Below are 23,741 nucleotides of genomic sequence, written 5' to 3' on the forward strand. Positions count from 1 at the left end.
GATGCATGACTCACGGTGCACATATATAATTGCAGCCTTCGAGCACGGGGTGAACTTGTGTGACAGGGATTAATTAGAGGAAGGGGAAATGAAAACGAACGCATGACAGGGCACAGTGACGCAATGGACTGTAGTCGCAAATGAAATAATAACAAAAATAACGAAGATTAGATTATAGAAAGTTAAGGTGCATTGCAGGTAAAGAATACGAGAAAGTGAATGCAAGAAGAGCGATGCTGTGGAAAGAAAAATAATGATACAGTTGCTGTAACGTGAAAATAGACAACGTGGCATCTTCTCTCGCCCCCTGCAAGTCGCCCGCCACCTCCCGACACACTCGTCCTGACTGGAGCAGTGCTGTGTCGAGCCAGGCAGCGCTAGTCTGAGTTCGGTTCTCGCAGTGGAAAGATGCGCGCGCTCGCCTTCCGCGGCCTGCGATGATCTATGCTGGTCTGTTTCTTCTGAAAATCTGTATGAAATTCACGTAGCACCGTTGCTGGACTGAGAAGTGTGTGTGCTCAGTCGTACTGTGGTGTCAGCCATGTGATACTCGCTTGGGCGTATGTGTACTGCGTATATGTGTAAGCAGGTGTTGCTAGTTGTGTGTGCGGTGTCAAGGCGGCAACTGTGAGTGACGCCAGTATACTTCTCGTCTGTGTCTTTAACGAAAGTGCCGAGACACCACGTCAATATCTCGCTGTTGTCACTGTCATGGAATGCTCCTACCTGTACCAGTTCTCACCTGAGGTAGATTAACGTTTGTGTGCAAGGCAGGTGACGGAGGTCCAGCTCTGAGAACCCCGCCCGCCTCTCCATGTGAGGACGCTGGTTTGTAGCTGCTACCCGTCCATAACCCCACGCCTTTTGCACCGTGAGCTCTGCAACGCCGGAAATATGGTAGGATTCCTGTACACGGGGTGCGATCAGTGATTACAGCATTCCCGCAAGGTTAGCGTGTTGTGCACTGCGAGACGTTTGTGAAAACCCGCGGGAAGCAAGGCACGATGGGGCGTCTCAAGGCCTGGCAGAACCTCAACCCACTCTTCTCGGGGAAGTACAAGAAGCTACTCGAAGAATATGGTTCAAAGGACTACTCGAGGCTGCTTCTACAGGAGTCGCTTCAAGATTATCTTTCCTATGCTTGTGGTCATTGCGGACACATCCAAAAATTACAGGTAATTATAATATTCGAACTGTATGTTGCCTCAAGGCTCTCAGAGTATTTGGGGTCACACATTACATACATCTGTGTATCGGTGCACGCTAGTATGTAGTATAGTGTACTACAGTAGCTGTGATTGTAAAGGCAGGTCCAAGCCGTCCAGTTCCCAGCCTTCACGCCAGTAGCAGTTACATGTTAAAAAATGTGACCAAGGTCTTCAAATACTCCTGAACTGGACTGAGGCGAATTAACAACTATCAAGTGGAGAAGTTTAGATTTAACACTGATACAGATAAGCACTGGTTTGGTAATTGGGCGGCAGATGAATGAAGCAGGTTGGCCAGTCATATCATTTACTCAAACATTTAGCTTGTGGTAAGCACAGGCAGGTAGATCCATATTGTTAGGACCAAGTGGAGTTAAGGGCTTCCTGAAGTCCCTGTTCACTATAACACTTTTTAGGCTTGGTCTTATGATTTTCTTACAGCCTCTTATTTTTTCCTCTCTATTATGAAGTGTGTGCATCTGCTCGCTGGTGGTGGTGGGAGGTGGTGCTACTCCACCTGGGAACGCGTGGGTGTGCTGGGTGACTGTTCGTGTCTCGGGGCCAGGTCGTGACTCAGCCGTTGATTTTGTAGGCTACACCCGGCGTCAGTGCAGCCAAGAAGCTGCGTACCTGCAGGCTTGCAACCTGCGGGGGGACCCTCTCCACTGTATCGACCAGGCGTCTCGAGAAAATGGAGTTAGTGAACATCGAATATTTCCCTTGCAAATCTCAAGCACTCACGCCTCGCTGGCTCTGGTAATAACACCACTTCAAGCTACCAATTTCTCCTTCCCTTGGGTAAAACAAAAAAAAGAAAAAAACACCTGCGAGTGTAACAAACTCGTGTAACTGTAATCCCAGAATGCCTGCGTGTCCCAGAAACTTTCGCGTCTCTACTAATGAAATAAAAAAAAATACTCCTTTAGGCGCGGATTCCATACGATGGCAGCGCCGCAGCCGTGGTGGTGTAACCTTGCGGCCAGCCAAGGTTGAGCGAGGCAATCCAGTGCGGCAGTCGAGTAAAGGAAGATAATTTCAAAGGTCACAGACCAGGTATTTATAACCAGTGGACACAGCAGAAGGAAAAGAAGCACAAGGTAAAGAAAGGCGCCTACGTGCAGCTTGAGGAAGAAGGAATGAACACAAAATATGAAAAAGCTACAAAGATGATGCACGGCGAGGGAAGCAGGTGCGTGTGTGAAGGAATGAGAAAGTGGATGATTTTAAGATGCGCAAGGAACAAAGTATTAGAATGGAAGCTGCTCTTCTCCAACTTCCTTCCGTGGGCGTGGACTGTACTGTATGGTATGCGATGCACGCCGTGAGTCTGCTCCTCGACTCTCACAACAGGAACTACACGGTTGTACTCATGTATGTGACACACACACACACACACACACACACACACACACACACACTATAATTGTCACAAATGAAAACGGACTGATGGCGTAACGGTCCACGAGGCGTCAACCCTTGAGGCGTCCAGGCAGTGGCAGGTGACGGTGATGATGATTACACCGCCTGGGAGATGGTGGTGACTTTTGAAGAGAGAGAGAGAGAGAGAGAGAGAGAGAGAGAGAGAGAGAGAGAGAGAGAGAGAGAGAGAGAGGAGTTGCCAAGTGAAACTCCACTTCTTACACTTACTGTATTTGTATTTTAAGTTCGCTTCTTGTTTCCAGTATCATGGGAATGTAGGGCACGTGGAAGCGAAAGTAGTACAGTTCTGCAGGAGTCGAGAAGGCAGTGAATAATTAAATCAAGAATCTAAAGAGTCAACTTGTGTTCTCATCATGAACTGCACTCATAAACTCTTCGCACTGTTCACCTTTTTTCTCGTCTTTTACCACAAAATCACGTTTCTCGACCGAGTAAGTTCTTGAAGTTTCACCGTAAGAAAAATAATCCCCCTCCACGAAATGTTTTCACTTTCCAACTTCATTTCTTGAATTTCAACATTGCAAATATTTCATTATTATTTTAGGAGCAGCGTTCCCTCCCCACCTGGCCAGGCTCCGATCCCTTCACTGCCTGAAAAAGTGGAAAGTGGCCAGAAAGTTGCCAAATTATATATTCATGCTTACCTTTTCCCATCGCCCTCCTCCCTGCCCATCCACCTTTCTCTCTCTCTCTCTCTCTCTCTCTCTCTCTCTCTCTCTCTCTCTCTCTCTCTCTCTCTCTCTCTCTCTCTCTCTCTCTCTCTCTCTCTCTCAACATTGTTTTGTTTAATAATCTCAAGCGCTTTCACTTCACTGCCCACGTGTGTCTCTTAACTCCGTCATGCTTCTTCGCCTTCCTCTCTTCCTCCTCCTTTCACATCTGTTTTTTATCCGCAGCGAGTAAGGTTTCCCTTTCACTAGTATACATCTCATTACACTCCATCAGCGTGGCTCAGATGTGCTCGTCCAACAAGAGGGTCACCTGTCAGCTTCGCTTCCCTTCACTTTTACCTCCATCACCATACTGTACGAGTATAGCTGATGATGATGCTGCTGTTGTCATCGTCGTTGTCCTTCTTGTTACTGCTATTTCTTGTTCTAATACTACTTATACTGCTACTGCTGCTGTTTGTTTTTGTTGTTGTTGTTGTTGTTGTTGTTGTTGTTGTTGATGATGATGATACTTCTTCTAATACTGCTTCATGCGTCCTTTGATTTTACTTCTTTTTTTTTCGGTTTATTTAGCATTTTCCAAGTTTCTGCATGGCTGGTGTGTGTTGTGTGTATGTGTTTGAGGGTGGGCGTGCGTGCGAGCATGCGTGCGCGCTTGCTGATGCGCGCACGCATGGATATGTTGGTTCATTAATTAGATGCGATTTTCATCCAGTTTAATCTCATTCTACCTCTTCCTCTATGCTGTCTTTTTTTTTCTTTCTTTTTCCTTCTTCTTCTTCTTCTTCTTTACCTCTGGCCAACATTATATACATGAACTTCCACCCAGAATATTTTACCGTCAACCCTTCCTACTTCCTGAGAAAATTATCTTTTCCCCCACCCAAGGTTACCCCTTTCCCTACAGGCTCGTCCCTTTGCTCGCCACCGCCCCCTCCCCGCTCCTCCTCCAGGCCTGACCCCGCGACCCTCTCGACTGACCATCAGAAAACAAGGAAGTAATATCAGGTTGTAGAGAGTTTATTGCGGCCATTCCGAAGGGAGTGGGCAGTGGAGGGATGAGGCGGGATGGAGATCGGTATTTGGTAAAGGAGGATGGGGATAGTGGAGGAAGCACGACGCGGGGAATGGTGCGTACACAGGTTCACAGGTCCACCCTAACTAAGACTGAGAGCCGGACTCTCAAACACTTCACCGACTTAACTCGACAACATTTCCCAGACCCTAGAAGTTAGCTTGGGTTTTCATGGATGTTTTTTCCTGATTTCAGTGTTAGTGAAAGTAGGAATATACGTCACGAGTGGGAAAAACACTCATGAGAACACGACAAAATCATCTCTGGCATTTGAAATCCTGATATGAGAGCATTGCAGAGTACGAATTTGATGAGAAGAATAGAGGACAAATCAGGACAGGAACAACACCACTAGATGGAAAATGGATACGCTAACGAAACATATAGCTATTGAAATGCAGTTAAAAGAAAATCACTTGGCCTTTATGAATACCGAAAAAAAAAAGATTGAATAATGAGGTTCATGGACATTGTGATGGAGTGGCAGAAGGCTCATGGAATTGGAATGAAAGGGGCAAGGCCTTTTATAGACGCTACGTAAACCTTTCCTTTATGATGGACCGCCGGGTATGCGGGTGATGGTGGCCGGTGAAAGGAAGGCTGGGGACGAAGGGGCCTGGGTTTGTCTGGTGCGGCAGCAAAGACACCAGCTTGGGAAACACACGTAGGAGCAACAAAAGGAAAGGAGCGGCGTCTGAGCTTTCCGTGGCTGATTTAAACTTTGATGTGCGCTGTTTAGTTTTCGTTTTCTTTTTCGTGTTTCATAGTACTTCGCTGAAAATTTTATGCTTGAAGTGTCGAGATGAAAACGCTGAAACAGTTCCTTCCCCCCCATCTCTCTCTCTCTCTCTCTCTCTCTCTCTCTCTCTCTCTCTCTCTCTCTCTCTCTCTCTCTCTCTCTCTCTCTCTCTCTCTCTCTCTCTCTCTCATGTGGGCGGACCGGACTCACTATAAATCAATGAGTTTTTAGGTCAGTTTTTCCCACGCAGAAGGCAACTTATCCCTTCTCTCAGGGTTTCACATTCAAAAATTGTTGTAACTATGCTGTAATCTTTTCGCTGCTGCCTCAGGGTATTCTTGTGGTAGCGGAGACACGAGACGAGAAAGAGAGGGAATGATTTAGAATCTCAAATGTTATGTTCGAGACGCGGTAAAGAAATTTAACATTGCTTTTAAAAATAAGAGGAAAGATAAATATTTATCATAATGTTCGAAGAGAGAGAGAGAGAGAGAGAGAGAGAGAGAGAGAGAGAGAGAGAGAGAGAGAGAGAGAGAGAGAGAGAGAGAGAGAGAGAGAGAATGAAAAGGAGAAGCTATATGAGTGATTAGAACCAGGGAGTAGAGTGGCATAAAATCAGGTGTCATGATGGAGTGAATGACGTCGCCTCCAGACAGCAAGGATCTTATGTTGCATACTAAGATCCTTTGTCATAAATGACGAGAGTACAATTGTATTGTGAATTTTAATCACAGATGAGTGGAAGTTTATCTTTAACATCCATTTATACTAAACTCAATTTCATCTTCGTCACTTTCATAAGTCATCATTCGCAGTATTGTTCTTGTCATCGTCGTTGGTTTTCCTGTTTTTATTAGTGTCTTTTGTGTTATCACTGTTACTATGTCAACTGGCATTCGGAAGAACTTGGTCAAGGCTGGTGAGCCACATTCCTGAATGGTGATGAGGGATTGGACCGAGGAAAAGTTAATTACATGTCGGTTTTTCCCCTTGGGAAGGTCTGCCTTGTTCCCGTAAGGCTGAAAAAATGTGCTGCGCTTCACTACTCATCCGTGATTAGATCTTTTCCACTTAAATTCTATACTCAGCCCGCCCGGAGCCGCACTTCCAACCAGATATTAAATCATTTCATAGGTCACTCTCGGCAGAACCTTCGGAGGTGATTACAAATCCCCTTAGAGGGTCGCCCGTTGGTTTGGCCCATAATGGCCTTGGCCTCGAGGCTGAGAGGTATGGGAGAGACAGGCAGAAAATACGCAGCTCGTGCTTGGTCATGACGCTCGTTACTTTTACACACACACACACACACACACACACACACACACACACACACACACACACACACACACACACACACCGTTCCATAATTCTGGAGGGCGTCCTTGCCTGCCGCCTCACATGCGCAGGTTCCAGCCACGCGGTCTCGAAGGACTTTTTCTTTTCCACACCAAGCAAGTAACTGCCGGCTCTCTTGTCCTTGAGAATAGGGGTGTGAATGGTGTGTGTGAGGTTGCAGCCTTGCCCGTAGATCTGGTTGTATGATCCTTAAGTTCTTTCAGGTCAGGTAACAGCTGGTACTCATGAGTTATGTGATCGAGGCTGTAGGTGGGCTACACACACACACACACACACACACAGTCGGTTCATACAAACGTCATTCTTATTTATCTTCTTACTCATTTATTTTCCTCATTATATTAGGCTTACTATATTGGTCTTTCGCAAGTGGCTCTGCCTTATGGATCACAGCGGGCTTGCCTTCCCATGACCAGTAATAAAGGGTTCCTTAATCGACCACATAAATTTCAGCTGTGAATCGGAACATCGTGAAGGAACCAAAGAGGAGAAAGTGAAGGGGAAAGAAGAATTAATACTTTCCAAACAAGTCAGCGTGAAAATCTGTTTACGTTCGAAAGAGAAAGTGCGCAGTGTAATAAGGTCCTTTCTCCCACCCAGCATTTTTCTTTGACCTCACCTGTCGTTACTCCGTTTTCTCCTCGACCGTCCCGTCCACTCTCCACTCCCCAGCCTCCTTGACGTAATCTCCCTCTGCCTGTCTCGCCCTGTCCTGTTTTTCTCCCATAAGGTTTCAGAGCTTCTTCAGTGGAATTATAATAAAGTGCCTTAAGTTATCGCCTCTTGTCTTTCATTTTTTTTTCTCCATGTTCAATTTCCTGTTCCATCTTTCCCTCCCCCCTCTCTCTCTCTCTCTCTCTCTCTCTCTCTCTCTCTCTCTCTCTCTCTCTCTCTCTCTCTCTCTCTCTCTCTCTCTCTCTCTCTCTCTCTCTCTCTCTCTCTCAGGGATTTAATGATTTGCGTGACCAGTTACGTATCCGCGAGCAACTTGTGGAATGCACGCCCTGGCTGGCAGCACTCAGCTTATCCTTTGCGTGTTCGACAATTGGGCTGAGAGGAATCTTGCAGACGGCATACTTCGTGCCGGGGTGACTCAGCGCCGAGGCAAATCGTAGCAAAATCACTCCACTTTACTCAACTTTTCTTGTGTGCGTCCAATTTTGTGGAAAGCGGCGGCGAAGTGGTCGGGCCGGAGCTCTCCCCCTCGGGACCTGGATTGGTTTCCTAGGCGCTCCTGGTGCTTGGAAACGTCCGTGTAACATCTTTCTGGGGCTGTACGTAATGAGGTTCTCTGTGTGTTGCACGGTATTTTGTCATGCTATTAAAGTTTCGCCACTTTCCAGGATAAGAGACTACTGATATCTTTTCTTCAAATATAAGGTTATTTTTTCTAATCTTCGTCTTCTTCGTTCACTTTACCGTCCTCCTCCTCTCCTCCTCCTAGTACTCCTGCCACCTCGTCATCTTTCTCCGTAACGAAGGCTGAATACGGGATCCTGTTAAATCCTGATATCTTTTAATATATTCAGAGAGTCTTGTCACTGGACAGGGAAGGAAAGAGAGAAGAGACGGTAAAATGTCTTCCCTGGAAGTGTCTCCCTCCCAGAGATGCTGCAGGAGAGGTTAGCGTGTGGCTCTTTGGGTGTGTCGCATGGAAAGACTCAGGAGTGTAGTGTGTGAGTACAGACATGTTACACACACACACACACACACACACACACACACACACACACACACACACACACACACACACACACACACACACACACACACACACACACACACACGAATAAGCAAGCAAACACGGCCCTCCCACTACACACACGCACAAACAAATAACCTCAAATAAACAAACCCAAACAAGCAAATGAGTTCAAACACACACACACACACACACACACACACACACACACACACACACACACACACACACACACACACACACACACACACACACACACACACACACACACACACACACACACTACCTACCTACACACACATACACACGTACACACAAACATCGAAGTCCTCCCTGACTCATTTGTACCCACGCGAATGTTGCGATACACGTGCATGAATGCGTGGCTTCTGGGGAGGGGAGGAGAGGGAAGGGGAGGGGAGGGGAGAGGGCCTGGACGGATCTCTCTTATACGGAGGCTCGGGTCCTGCTTCCCCGAGTCGCCGGCGCCGCCCAACCTGTTTTGCTGGAATTTGGTTCTCATGATTTACTGAGGCGACCTGGTTGCGGCGCCCGAGTCTGTATTGAGATTCGCTGTGGTGCACGAACCTGTTTCTCACGGACCTGACACTGCAGACTTCTGATGTGGCGTTCGGTGGTGGGTGTGGTGAGTGATGTCGATATTATGTTGGTGGTGATGTTTCTGTTAGTGTTGTTTATTGTGGTGGTTGTGTTCTGCAAGTGCTGCTGGTGGTCTTGTTGTACGTGTACCTGATCCAGCAGTGTCGACAAAGGAAGACCAGGCCAGTGTCTTATGTTTTCTTTTTTTCTGCGTGTCGCTCGCGTTACGTGTGTTGCAAATGCTGCTGGTGCGCGAGACTGAGATGTGTGTGCATGATACGGGCTATTGTGTTGGGTCGCTGTTGGTATGTTGGACACGTGTCACTGATGTCAGCATTGTTGGAGAACTGTGCGGCGGGTTTGTGATCAGGACATAGTGATGCCAAGTCCACTTTATCTTGATGTGTGAAGAATAGTCGGTAGGGTTTTCTGTGCAGCACCTATTGTTTCCTCATCTTTATAAAGGGAGATAACATCTGCCCTTATGTTCCATGACCGTGCAAGCTTAAGCCACACGCTCGTGCGTTATATTTTGAAAGAGCAACAAGTATTTCATAAATCTCGTTTCGTAAATTTTCCATAACTCGAAAATTACTTATTTACATTTTTCGTGCATTTTACATTCGTTTATCAAAAAGATCCATATACTTTGCCTTCCTCTCATTCACGTGTTTCCTCAACCACTGTGTATTTCCTTACCGCCTTACCCCTAACCCTGCCCTCCAGTTGTCACTCTTAGTCTCCTGAAGTGATCCCTCAGAGTGGCGGGGCGGCGGACGTGTGGAGTGAGGGCACCTGCGCCGCGCCGGCCACGTGCAGGAGTGAGTGGCATACCTGGCCGGGTCAGACAGGTGAAAGTTCCTCCCTGGCCCTCGCTACTAAACTCCTCCCTTCCCCCTCCCCCTCCCCCTCTCCGCTCTCTTGCAAGTGTCGTTTGAGTAATGGTGGGAGCAATGGCTGTGGTAACTTTCCCCGTCTAATCAATATTTTGAGAGGTCCTGACTAAACAAAATTGTTGTTTTTTTCCTCTTTCATTCCTTCCTTATTAGTTTTAGTAGTAGGTAGTAGTAGTAGTAGTAGTAGTAGTAGTAGTAGTAGTAGTAGTAGTAGTGGTAGTTGTTGTTGTTGTAGCAGTTATATCAGTACCAGCAGCTTTTGGTAGAAGTAGCTTACGGTGTTGGTAACAGTAGCAGCAGTAGTAACAATAGTACTACAAGAAATGTTGGAGAGTATTTTAATTTATTATTATTATTATTATTATTATTATTATTATTATTATTATTATTATTATTATTATTATTATTATTATTATTGTTGTTATTATTATTATTATTATTATTATTATTATTATTATTTCAACTAGCACTTTGCAGATGACACGTATGGGACATAAAGCGTGGCTGTAAAATCATGTTCCGGCAAGAGGGGAAAGCCACTAGTCCTCTCTTGCTGTGTGTGTGTGTGTGTGTGTGTGTGTGTGTGTGTGTGTGTGTGTGTGTGTGTGTGTGTGATCATGTGGTCTTGCTTGTGGGCCTGCAGTCCTCTTCCATGTGTGCTGTCTGTATTTATCTGTCCATCTATCTCCCTAAAAGAGAGAGAGAGAGAGAGAGAGAGAGAGAGAGAGAGAGAGAGAGAGAGAGAGAGAGAGAGAGAGAGAATAGATATATACAATCGGACGCACAGCTGGGAGGTCTGGGGTTCAACTTCTTTGTCTCTTATCAAGAAGTCGAGGGTCAAGACGCTGTACCCTCTGCCTGGCAAAGAAAGAAAGTAAGAACTGACGTCACTGTGCATTCGTTGATGTGAAATGACTAGAAATTGTTTACGCCTTTCACGGAAGTAGGAAAAAATTACGTCTGAGAGAACAGTTTCATTCAGTATCAAAGTGAAAAGTGAGGACATTCTGATAAACTGGAGGTATGTGGTGAAGGAAACACGCACATAGAGATAAGTACTTTATTACTGATTCGTTTCATAATACCTTCATATTCATTCCTCTGATGAAGCTACTGCAAAACTCATCAGGAATAAAGTACTCATTCCTCAACCCTTGTTCCCTTCATTGTCTACCTCTGAAATAAAAGTAGTAATTATTTCAGCATTGTATATTGTAGTTGCACTGGCTCTACCTTCCTCCCAGGCCCCGCCCTCTCGCCGTTCCCAGAACCTTCCCTGACACCCACTCCCTTCCCCCGTCCCTGACTCTCGCCTCAAGCTGCCCGCGCCTGGCATACCTCTATGTCTCGCTCCCCGCCCCCTCACCCCCGGCCTTCCAGCATTCTCTCTTTTCTCTCCCTTCTTTCTTTTTAATATAATACTTTGTTCCTTTACTTTCCGTTATAGTTACTTTTTTTGTTACGTTGTCAATACACTGATAGTTGCGATTTTCAGCAAATATACGAAAGAGTTTACGTGTGAATGGTACAAAAATAATAATATAGACAGCCACATGCCGTCAGTTTCTCAATTACCTCTCTCTCTCTCTCTCTCTCTCTCTCTCTCTCTCTCTCTCTCTCTCTCTCTCTCTCTCTCTCTCTCTCTCTCTCTCTCTCTCTCTCTCTCTCTCTCTCTCTCTCATCTCCACGTTGGCAATACACTTCTGGTTTTTACTCTATTTTTTTCTTTCTGTCGAGAGTTTCCTGGGCAACACTGGCGCTGGTTGGTAATGGCGGTTTTTATTGCTGTTATTTCTTGAATGGAGGTTAGGAATTTGGTGTTTCCTAGTATGTATGCAATATCCTGGCATTTTTGGTTTTGCCGGGGGATGATAAGAATGAGAGAGAGAGAGAGAGAGAGAGAGAGAGAGAGAGAGAGAGAGAGAGAGAGAGAGAGAGAGAGAGAGTTTCAATGAAGATGTGAGTGCTGGCTGGTTTGATGTAATGAATTGTTGCACTGATGGTTTACTGATGATATCCGGCCCCGCACTTTCATGTCTAGAAAGTGATAGGAAGTGTAAGGTACGTGTAGAGTCATGGTCTCTAATCGAGCAACAGACCGCTCTCACTTGCACTGTGTTTTGTACCTTTTTTACTCCAGCCCAATCCTCTGATCAGCTAACAGTCTTACGTAACCTGACAACTGATAAATTCTTAGCATTTCAGAGGATTTAGGACTGAAGGAAAACACGAAATACAGTAAAGAAGTGAGCGTAAAAGGTTATTCGACTTTTGATCACAACTGCAGTAGGAAATGATGAACTATTAGGAACATAAGAAAATAAGGAAAGCTGCAAGAAGCCATCAGGCCTACACGTGGCAGTCCCTGTTTCTCATTCTCATGCAAAAATGCGTCTAATTTCTTTTAAAGCTCCTTGTTTCTTACCTGTTTCCACCTATCATCCTCATCCATAAATTCGTCTAACCTTCTTTTAAACCTCCCTGATGACTTGAAGCTCCCTAATATGGAAAGGAAACAGGCAATAAAATGCTCAGAGAACTTAAGTGGAGATGCAGGTGGTGGTGAAAGCGTTGTGTACGAGTAGGTGACTTCTTAGTGCAGAGGAGCGAGGGAAAGGTGCCAAGGGAAAATCTCATCATGCACTGCCTTTTGCGGGGATGAGGCGACGAGAGTAGTGGTACAGAGGTGCAGTCATAATTTAAGCTTGATAACCTTGGGATTAAGTATATACCAAACATGATACGAAGATGCAGCCATTAGGATTTTTTTTCTCCTCATCTTGTTGTTGTTAACGTTGTTGTTGCTGATTTTATCTTTTACTTTTATTATTATTATTATTATTGTTGTTGTTGTTGTTGTTGTTGTTGTTGTATTTTACGTAGTAGTAGTAGTAGTAGTAGTAGCAATAACAACAACAATAATGATACCGGTAGCAATTCCTTAAATCAGCAGCAGCATCAGCAGTAGCACTAGCAGAAATATTAGTAGTACGTTCGTTATTAGCATTAGCAGCATTATTACTCTCCCTTCACCTCCACATATCAATTAGATGCGCGCTGCCTCTCCACGCGGGGCGCACCTGAGGGGAAGGGGGCAAGGGAAGCGCTGCAGGCGATTACGTATATTTACATTTAATTACAGGTGAACACAGCAGCCCCGTCAAGATGGATTCGCACTCCATCTGTTGCTTTGTTTTGATTGGTGGAGCCAGCGGCCAGGGACGCTATCAGATTTATGATTGGCTAAAGTGGGGTGAGGGGAGGAGGCTGTTGACTCGAGTAATTCCTTGATATATTGCTTGCTGGCGTGGTGGTGGTGGTGGTGGTGGTGCGTGTGTGTGTGTGTGTGTGTGTGTGTGTGTGTGTGTGTGTGTGTGTGTGTGTGTGTGTGTGTGTGTGCTGCAGTATTGCATATAATTTTTATTCATATTTTATCTTTCTTTACTTATTTTTTTATCTTATCTATTTATTTCGTCTTTTTTTATGTGTATGTTATTTTTTTCTTTCTTTCATTCTTCCTAAAGTGTTATTTTTGTTCGTGTATTCATGTGTAGTACATTTGAGTTTATGTTCGGGAACCTTTATTTGTTTGCTCGTGGTTGCTACTTTTATTTTTTTTTTCATCTCAATTTTCCCCTTTTACAGTTCGTTTTGGCCTTTGTTTCTTTCTTTCTCTCTTTCTTCTCCTTCTTCTTCTTCTTCTTCTTTTTCTTCTTTCCATCTCCTTTCCCTTCTCTTCTTCTCTTCCTATCATTTCTAGCCACCCACTTCCAATTTCTTACTTTCGTCTTCCTCCTCACATATTTCCTCACCTCCCTCCGCCCCACCGCCTCTCGCCACCACAGGTCAGGCAGCACCCCGGGCGAGGCAGGCAGGTGTTCCCATCACTCAAACGAGATGGGCAGGTGACCCCCTCCACTCCCCCTCCTCTCCCATGTTGGACGTGACTTCTCCCTCCTCCTCCCCGCCCGCCCCTCGCCCATTCCAACTTCCCTCCAGCTAACGTGATTTCTGTACCCCTTCCTGACTCTACCCTCTCTCTCTCTCTCTCTCTCTCTCTCTCTCTCTCTCTCTCTCTCTCTCTCTCTCTCTCTCTCTCGCTCTCAGCTAGCTTGTTACATGTTGCGCTCTCTCTCTCTCTCTCTCTCTCTCTCTCTCTCTCTCTCTCTCTCTCTCTCTCTCTCTCTCTCTCTCTCTCTCTCTCTCTCTCTCTCTCTCTCTCTCTCTCTTTCTCTAATACTGTGTTGTTTATAATACTAATAAAGATATACGTATAATTCAGTGACAAAATACACGGCAATATTATGTGAGGTAAGATATTATTTAATAGTTAAGTGTGAAGCTAATGACGATGTAAGTCCAGTAATGGTACTTAATAGCAACTGAGATAATAATAGAAGAAGTTATCAATCCACGGTACTCATGAAGCTGAAGATGATGCAATGCTACTGTGTCTTCGTCATCTTGCAGTTTCAAAACCGTGCGTTCGTATAAGTGGCAGAAAAAATAGTAAGAAGAAAAATAAGATACAACAGCTGATAAAATTGACGGAGTTCCTGGCACGCTCGTAAGTTGCTGCAAGGATCTAAAGATGAATATACCGGGTAAATGAGAGTAAGAAGGATCTTACTCTCATTTACAAAATTCATTTCTCCCACACTGCTCGGGAGGTTGAGGGTGACGCGTGAGAAGCAAGACAACCAGCATGAGAAGGAGCCTTGGCTACGTAGTGTGGTGATGCCTCGAGCACGGAGACATAAAACTCGACCAGTAAAGCTCACGGAACAATGGTTTATAGCTTGCGCGTAACACTGGCTCGTGGTTGATTTTACAAGGGAAGATAAGGATACAGTTCTCCGGATAGCAATACGTTACTAGGGTGAGCTGAGATGCAAGTTAACGAAGGGGATATTTCCGTTGAGAGTGCAGAGACAACACCTCAGAGGACACTGGCAGGAATCAGTTATCCTGTGAGGTATGGCATCTCAGCACTGCCTCAAGGGATCTGTCCTGCAGGAACGGTTGTGCAGGAGGCAAAGCAGGTCGCCGTGCATTCCCACGCTGCCGAGCATGGTAGTGATGCCCAGGACCACTCATTATCAGATGATCCTGCAGTACTGAGAACAATAACACAAGTATCCTGTTCTACGCCAAGGGACTCAGGTCTGGTGCTGGTCAGATACCAAGCAAGTCTGCAACTGACGATGGTTTCAAAGATTTTGCCATTGTTGCAGGTGCGACAAAGTGAAGGGAGACATCAAAGAAACGAGAAAGACCAAAAGCTAAGGTTGGCAAAGTATTTGAGTAAAAGGCAGAGGAAAATGTCAGGGAAAACCCTCACATGAGGCAGGTAATGAGGTGGAGCAGAGGGAAGCCACACGGCAGTTGGAGAGATAAAACTGAAACATTTACCGGTCGTTCTGTGTGTGTGGGCTTGAGAGAGAGAGAGAGAGAGAGAGAGAGAGAGGCTGACTGGCTGGCTGGCTGGTTGGCTAGATATTGATACTTGTATATTCTTGGTAATATCATCATTATATGAAGTTGCGCCAATAGAGGCACAGCCAGATACGTAGGCAGGCAGGAAGGCAGGTGACGGGGTGGCTGACGTGAGAGCGGTAGGATGCAAGTCGACTTATATGGCAGGTTTAGCTTGATGGCAGGTTGGAAGACTCCTCCACCCTGGGCAGAAAGAGCTAATGATCAAAGCGACTGTTATGACCTCGGCCGGTTTGGTAAAATAATAGTCTCGCCTGGTTATGCCGTTGACGAGGTGTGCACATCTTAACCTAAACCATCCCTTGTCTGTATTATGCACCTATTTAAGATTACCTAATAACCTGACTTGCCATTTTTCATATGCTACCGTTCATCCACAAAAGTTTTATTGTGTAAATTACCATCTTTTGCCTGGTCGTTTTTGGCGTCTGGCCGGCGGTGTCTGCAGTCCTTTAACATGCAGAACTTCCTTTGTTCTCTCTCTTTCTCTCTGTAACACACTTATTTTCCCAGAGTTTAAGGCCTTGTCATTAATCTTCAAGTGGCACCATTGTTTTCCCTGCCTTGTTTTCCTCTCTTATCATTCCTTACCTGCCACGCCTCTCCCTACCTGGTGATTTACGGGATGGATGCCCTGATCGTCACAAACCTGTCCAGTGCATCTACCTGTATGGAGGTCAGGTGTGGGCGTTTCCCAGTCTCTCACTAGTGGGAGGTGAACCAAGTCATCGCGAAGTTCACTGGGCCTTTATGAGGGGATCTGACGTGTGTATGTGTGTGTGTGTGTGTGTGTGTGTGGTGTAATTTAGCTGATGGTCTGGGTTTTATATTGTTTGCGTCATTATTTTGCGCAAGAGTGATAGGCAAGCAATGCAGATTTTATTTTTCGAGTTACAACAATGCAGTCTTAATTTCTCAGTTGTGGTTTTAATTAAATCAGTATTTTTTACACTTCTCTCTTTATTTTCTTCTTAAATTAACATGGTATTCATGCACGTACAGTAACTCTTCAAGTGGTTGTAATGGTGGCGTTCATTGAAATGCGAGGAATACATATTGTAACGTAAAAGAATAAGAGATGATTAAGAAAAAACAAATTAAAGAAGTTAGATGTATACGTGCAGGTGGAGAAAGGTGTAATGTTACTGGTTGATTAAACTGTATGTAATGACAGAGAATAATAATCCTTTCAAATTACTTCCCATCTTCATCAGCCAATCAAGTTGTTCATCACGTTTCCTGCCCTCACTGAGGTGCTGCGTAGTGTTTGCTCTCTCTCTCTCTCTCTCTCTCTCTCTCTCTCTCTCTCTCTCTCTCTCTCTCTCTCTCTCTCTCTCTCTCTCTCTCTCTCTCTCTCTCTCTCTCTCTCTCTCTAACCCCCTCCACCCTCCAGTTTCTTCCACATCCTTCTCCTTGCTCCCTCCCTCCCTCCCAACTCTCTCCCACCCACCGCCTCAGTCTGCCAATGCACACTTCGCACCATCTTCACTCTCCTCCACCCTTTACCGCACAGCTTGTCTTCTTATCACCTCAATTTTTCCTACTTTTCCTCTTCCATCTCTATATATTTTTTCTTTTATTTCATTAGCAAGAATTTGAATAATGCATCCATATAACTGCATCGATGTTTTTTTTTCTCTCTCTCTCGCTCTCTATTCCGGCTTTCATTGTTGCATTATCACCACTAGCTAGTATATACCAGTCTGCCACCACCACCACCACCACCACCAGTACGTAACTCTACCACAAGCACTGTACAGTACATACTTATGAAGCGCCTGCCTGCTTGCCTGCTTGCCCGCCCGCCTGCCTGTCTGCCTGCCTACCTACCTGCCTATCTGCCTGCCTACCCGCCTACTCCAGTATTCATGTGACCCCGAAACATCCGCGGCTCTTAACACAATCCGGTTGCTTTCCGGACGTGATATTCGCATCCAGTTCTGCCGCTCAGCTCAACTACCAACCGACTCCATCTCCAGGGGCTTCCAGTGCGGTCCCGTTACCAGATCAGGTTAAGTGACTCTAATTTGTGTTTCCCAGACTCCCTTTTCCTGTGTTCCAATCGTCGGGACCACTTTGTTATGGGATTGAGTTGCCGAAGCCGTTGGAGGTCCGGAACTAATCACAGAGCAGATGAGGATTTGAGGATTTACAGCCAGATTTTCCCGTCTTTTACTCGCATTTGTGAGGGAATGAGTGACCGACATTCGGGCAGGTAGTAAGAAAGTGCTTATGGGAGGGAAAGGGAAGTGGACTTACTAGAGCGTGAGAGGTTTACAGAAAGATGAGGAGGGAATAAAGAGAAAATGAAAGACAAGAAGGTCTCAGAGGGAAAGGAAGCTCAGGAAGTTGAATATGAATACAGAGGAATTCGTAGTAAGGAGAAAGAAAGGAGACAACTTCATAGACAAGAAAAAAAAAAGATATCAAATGGAAAAAGAGGCACAGGAAACTGAACACACACAAATCTGCAGTTTGGACGGAAATAACAAAAAAGAAATGGAACAAACTCAAATATGAAGAATACTGATATAAAGGTACTAGAAGACAAACAATAATAAGAAATGCCCATTACAAACATTATACAAACGCCATTGAAAGGACAAAATAGCTTGAGAAAGAAAACAAGGTAAACCAAACTCACACCGAAACAAGAGGAGCCCTTATGTAACTGGAGAATGAAGAGAGAAAGAGAGAGAGAGAGAGAGAGAGAGAGAGAGAGAGAGAGAGAGAGAGAGAGAGAGAGAGAGAGAGAGAGAGAGACAAAAAAAAAAAGATGCATGTGGTCAGGAAAGTGGGACACCAAGACCAGGAGTCGAGGATCGAGAAAACACGAGGGCGGAAAGCAGCAATAAAATGGCGAGGGAAACCAAGAAACACACCAAAAAAACATCAAAAACAAACACATTAATGCTAGCAGTACCTATACGGCAACAGAACACGCAGGCAGGTATCAGGAGGAGCAAAGATGAGGTACGGAAGTGGGGGGGGAATATAAAGTGAGGAATCAACCGGACTGGGGAAAATAAAAGTTTAATGAGATGAATTTACTGAGGCAACGGAGGAGGAGGAGGAAGAGGAGCGTAGGAGGGATGTGTGCTTAGGTAGAGAGGGAGAGAGAGAGAGAGAGAAAGAGCGGGGGAGGTAGCGGTTTATGGTGCCTTGTTCATTTATGACTCAAGCAGGAGTGGTGACTGTAACCGTTAGTGCTAACCCGCCTACACAGTATACTCGTACACACACACACACACACACACACACACACACACACACACACACACACACACACACACTCTCTCTCTCTCTCTCTCTCTCTCTCTCTCTCTCTCTCTCTCTCTCTCTCTCTCTCTCTCTCTCTCTCTCTCCCTCTTCGTCCCCCGGCTGTCACCTGAGAAACCAGTGTCTTCGCCGCGTTCACGACACGAGCTAACGATTTTCCACGTATATGAGCGAGCAGCCACTGCCCTTAACACACACACACACACACACACACACACACACACACACACACACACACACAAAGAGAGAGAGAGAGAGAGAGAGAGAGAGAGAATTCGCTCTATTAACCCTTTCACGTCGATTACAATTAACGAAATAATTAACAGCAACAGCATGAAATCTTCATAAGCATCTACAAGAAAGACAATGAAAAGAATATGTTCGGTAATTTCTACCCAGTTTAAAGATTGGGGGTGACTATAGGACAAGTAAAGATGTCTCAGAATGATTAAGGAAAGATATATATTCCAAACAGCTGGCAGAGTTAAAAAAATGAATAAATAAATAAAATAACAGTCTACGTAAGAAACTAATTCACATTTACATCCAGCAAGTTTCTTTTTTATATATATACAAGCTTTTTTACATTTTTTCCCTTCTTCCACTGCATTATTTTCCTCCTTTTCCCCCGACGCTAATTAGTGTGAAGGGGAATGTGACGTGTGTAGAACTCAAATTCCATATAAAAGCTGCAGTCATGACCGTTATCAGGGAGGTAGGGAGGGAGAAAGGGTGAAGGAGGCAGCGTGACATGAGAGGATGAAATTAGGTTATGCTGATAAATTTAGTGCACGGAGAGAATGAATAGGTCAGAGAGAGAGAGAGAGAGAGAGAGAGAGAGAGAGAGAGAGAGAGAGAGAGAGAGAGAGAGAGAGAGAGAGTGGACAGACAGACGAATAGATAAACAGACATATAAAAAAAAGAGACAGCTTAACAAACAGGAAAGCAAACAAACAAGAAGAAATAAAATGAAGATGAAAGAGAGAGAGAGAGAGAGAGAGAGAGAGAGAGAGAGAGAGAGAGAGAGAGAGAGAGATAAAAACTGAAGAAAGAGGAATCTCTCTCTCTCTCTCTCTCTCTCTCTCTCTCTCTCTCTCTCTCTCTCTCTCTCTCTCTCTCTCTCTCTCTCTCTCTCTCTCTCTCTCTCTCTCTCTCTCTCTCAGCGCACACCCACACGAGAGGTGCATCGAAAAGCTCTATTTATGCAACTTTGTCCCAGCCGCTCCCAGTGATCTTGAGGGGCCACGGGTCAGGTCGAAGGTGAGCTCTGCGCTGTAAGGGAATCAGCGGTCCACTGCATTCATTTGTACTTCGGTGCGTCTCCAATACACGCTTATGCATTCTGTAGACAAATGCCGGTCGGGATGCGAGGTCAAGAGAGGCGGTGGTTTGCGGTGGTAAAAGTGAAGGTTGGGGTACAGGTGTGGGAATAAAGAAGAGGAGGTGAAGGAGGACAAGGAGGTAGTGGAGGTGGTGGAGGGAGTGAAGGAGGAAGAGGAGGCAAAAGAAGCGAGGAATGTAAAATTAAAAGGAAAATGACTGTATTGGAGAGAGAGAGAGAGAGAGAGAGAGAGAGAGAGAGAGAGAGAGAGAGAGAGAGAGAGAGAGAGAGAGAGAGAGAGAGAGGTAGTGGGCGAGGGTGGAGGCGGAAACATTTGACAGGAAGAATAATGGTGTTGATGGGAGCCACTGCCTATTTACCTCATTTTTTTGTCCTTTTTTTTCTCTTTCTTTCTCTTTCTAATGGTGATTGTGACTGATGAACTTTTAGAGGCCGTGTTGTTTTTGTTGTGGTTCCTGGTGGTGGTGGTGGTGGTGCTGGTGCTGGTGGTGGTGGTGATGGTGGTGCTGGTGGTGCTGTGGTATGTTAATCGATGTCGTCTTCTCTCAATGTACTGTGATCGGATACACACACATACACACACACACACACACACACTGCCGGACATCCCTTGATGACTTACAAGTGATACCTCTCTCTCTCTCTCTCTCTCTCTCTCTCTCTCTCTCTCTCTCTCTCTCTCTCTCTCTCTCTCTCTCTCTCTCTCTCTCTCTCTCTCTCTCTCTGTGTGTGTGTGTATGTGTGCACGTGCGTTAAAACTCTATGTTAAATTTTCACCGAAGCCTTGAGCCTTGAGAGAGAGAGAGAGAGAGAGAGAGAGAGAGAGAGAGAGAGAGAGAGAGAGAGAGAGAGAGAGAGAGAGAGAGGATAAAAAAAAAAAACACGCTGTAAATAGAATCAAGATAAAATTCTCCGTCCGCCACCGCCGACTGGCTTCACCCCTGGGGAGGGTATGCAGCTGACCTCGAGTTTCGCTCACTGACTAGCCTAAAAAGGTGCTGCTTGGACGGACTTTCACTGGGAGCTGCCTCAGGTTCAAGAACGTGCTCACCCATCGTACGCTCCAGGTTTTATACACATGAATTTCGTGCGTTTCGGTATTCGTACTCCAAAATGGCCTTGTAGTGCACGGTCTGCTCTTGTTTAGGGTTGCAAAGGGTTGGCTTTTCTCGTTCTCGTTGATAAGTAAAGACCTCGTGTTCTGTAACGCTTTGTTCTTTCTTAGGGATGATTTTCAAAGGCCACTTGGATGATTTGTCAGGTTCTCATGGATTTTTTTTTTTTTTTTATCTTTCTTATGTAAGGGTTAGATTTTATCGATAAGTAAAGAGCCCGTATTCCGAAACGCCTTGTACTCCTCTAAGGATTGTTTTCAAAGGCCACAGGGATGATTTGGCAGGTACTTTTGGCTGTTTTTCTGTGGAAGCGTAGAATTCTTCTCACACTAACTCTAGAATCATGAAAACACGCCAGAAAAGTCTAGTAATTTCACAGCTTGATAAAAAAAATTAAAAAAATAGCCGAGATATGTCGCCAGAACATTTTGAAAATATGAAACAAGATATGCAAAGTTAGCGGAAAGTAAATAATTAAGTAGGTTTCAAGACACATCTTCGCTTTATTGTGAATAATCCTTTTGACCACTTTTTAAACATAAGAACATAAGAAATAAGGGAAGCTACAAGGCCTACACGTGGCAGTCCCTTTTTTGGGGACTGGCAGCTTCAGTGGGCATTTTCTTTCATCCCCTTTGTTGTCCTAGTCCAGAGCCCCTCTTGTAGAAAATATATATATATATATATATATATATATATATATATATATATATATATATATATATATATATATATATATATATATATATATATCACAAACATTCCTGGAAAACTTGCATGGATCAGACCTTCCCCACATTCTCCATTCCACACATGAAGGCGTTACGCAATGCACTCACCCACACCGTAGTAAGATATATTTTTTATGCACATTTATGGCCGATTAACATAGTAGCATTATATGGACATAATTCACATTGCTAACCTGGTAATGTTACGGCGGACAGCTCCTCTCACATCCTCCCGTTGTTTACTGCGGCGGGTGGCAGCGTCTGGTGCTTCTCATGTATGCGAAACGACCTCCAATAATACGTGCGATACTCTTATCTTATCTGCACGACGTTTTATATGTGAGATTACTGTGAGATTACGAGATCTTACGTCCGCTCCTGTAATGTTTGATGTTCATATGCAACTTTTTTTTTGTATGTATCGCTTTTTTTTCTTTCTTCTTTTTTTTTTTCTTGTCTTGCGTGCATTTGTATAACTTATTTTTATCTTCATGATTTTTTTTTTTATATCATTATTTCCATGGACTTTTCATTCTCCTGAATTGTGTAACATCCAATTTTGTACCCGCGCTGTGAATTGCCTCTGCTTGAATTATCATCTTTCACACCTTCCATTATCAACTTACTTTGCATTTTTTTCCCTTTACTGACTGCTTCGTGCGGTCTCATTATGGCTGTTATATTTGTTAAGAAAATGTATTACGACCTTGATTATGACCTTTGCAGTTAAATCTCTCTCTCTCTCTCTCTCTCTCTCTCTCTCTCTCTCTCTCTCTCTCTCTCTCTCTCTCTCTCTCTCTCTCTCTCTCTCTCTCTCTCTCTCTCTCTCAGCTACGCAATACCTAACATTTTTGGCCATAATACAATCAGTAACACTACGTAACTGCCACTTCGTTCTATCCAGTGTTCTCTTAAGAATACGAAATTGAGAATGCATTCATCTTTCTTACACTCTTATACTCTTCGTCTTATGAAGTTGGGCTAATATAATTTTATAGTACTGTATGTGCATGAAGAACCGTAGTTGGGAATAAGATGAAAGTTACAACCTATACATACGTTCTTACAATTACGTATTTTATCACACACGGATGTAGCTTTCAGATCCAATCATCCAATCTTCTCTCTCTCTCTCTCTCTCTCTCTCTCTCTCTCTCTCTCTCTCTCTCTCTCTCTCTCTCTCTCTCTCTCTCTCTCTCTCTCTCTCTCTCTCTCTCTCTCTCTCTCTCTGTTTTAATGTAAATATATAGGAGTCATTAGTAACCATTGTAACTAACTGTTGTGTAACTTTTTTCCGCGGTCTGTACAGGAAATTCCTACCTTGATACTTTATGTAGTAGTAGTAGTAGTAGTAGTAGTAGTAGTAGTAGTAGTAGTAGTAGTAGTAGTAGTAGTAGTTATAGTAGTACAGTGCTAGAGATTTTATTCATAATTGCTGCTACTACTACTACTACTAGTACTACTACTACTACTACTACTACTACTACTACTGTTACTATCACCACCATTACGAAAAAAAATGTAAGGCAGAGGTAAAGTAAATACAGAGGGTGAAAGAGTTTTGCACGCTCCTCAGCCCACATATCTCAGTCTCTGGAGGAGGTAGCGGAAGTTGCGGCGTCAGCTAACCTCTATACAAGTACTCTGTCTCTTTCGCGGGTAACTGACCACCTGGACTGCGTGAAGAGAACGAGGATTCAATGTGGCAGTAATGGTGTGTCCAGTGTGGTGTCAGTGTCAGGATTAATGCATCGCTACTGTTCTGCTTCTGTGTTGGTTTGTGATAGTTAATTGTAATCCTGGTACCTGTTCTTATGTTTCTGTTCTCCCTCCGTCTTTTATTTCTTCTACTTTCTTACTTCCTCTTTCATTCATTCCTTCGATTTTCTTATTTCTTCCTTCATTCATTTCTTCTACTCTCTCACTTCATCTCTCATTTATTCTTTCTACTTTCTAACTTCTTCCTCTTTCATTTATTTTTTTTGTTCTGCTGTCTCACTTCCTCCTTCATTTATTTCTTCTACTCTCAGTTCCTCTTCTCTCTCGTTTACTCCTTCTACTTTCCTACTCCCTCCTTCATTTACTCCTTTT

At 44.4% G+C, this 23,741-nt stretch overlaps 1 protein-coding gene across 1 annotated transcript in view; it reads left to right on the forward strand.

Annotated features, from left to right (window-relative positions):
- Positions 1–338: 338 nt before the first annotated feature.
- The window catches only part of LOC135100534 (EGFR adapter protein-like), a 57,178-nt gene continuing 33,775 nt past the window's right edge, over positions 339–23,741 (forward strand). The window contains exon 1 of the mRNA XM_064003510.1: positions 339–1,175. Coding sequence (XP_063859580.1) covers positions 1,005–1,175 — 171 coding nt within the window. The 5' untranslated portion in view covers positions 339–1,004. The remainder of the gene's footprint in view (positions 1,176–23,741) is intronic.

This window comes from Scylla paramamosain, chromosome 5, assembly GCF_035594125.1.
Source record: "Scylla paramamosain isolate STU-SP2022 chromosome 5, ASM3559412v1, whole genome shotgun sequence".
Taxonomy (NCBI): domain Eukaryota; kingdom Metazoa; phylum Arthropoda; class Malacostraca; order Decapoda; family Portunidae; genus Scylla; species Scylla paramamosain.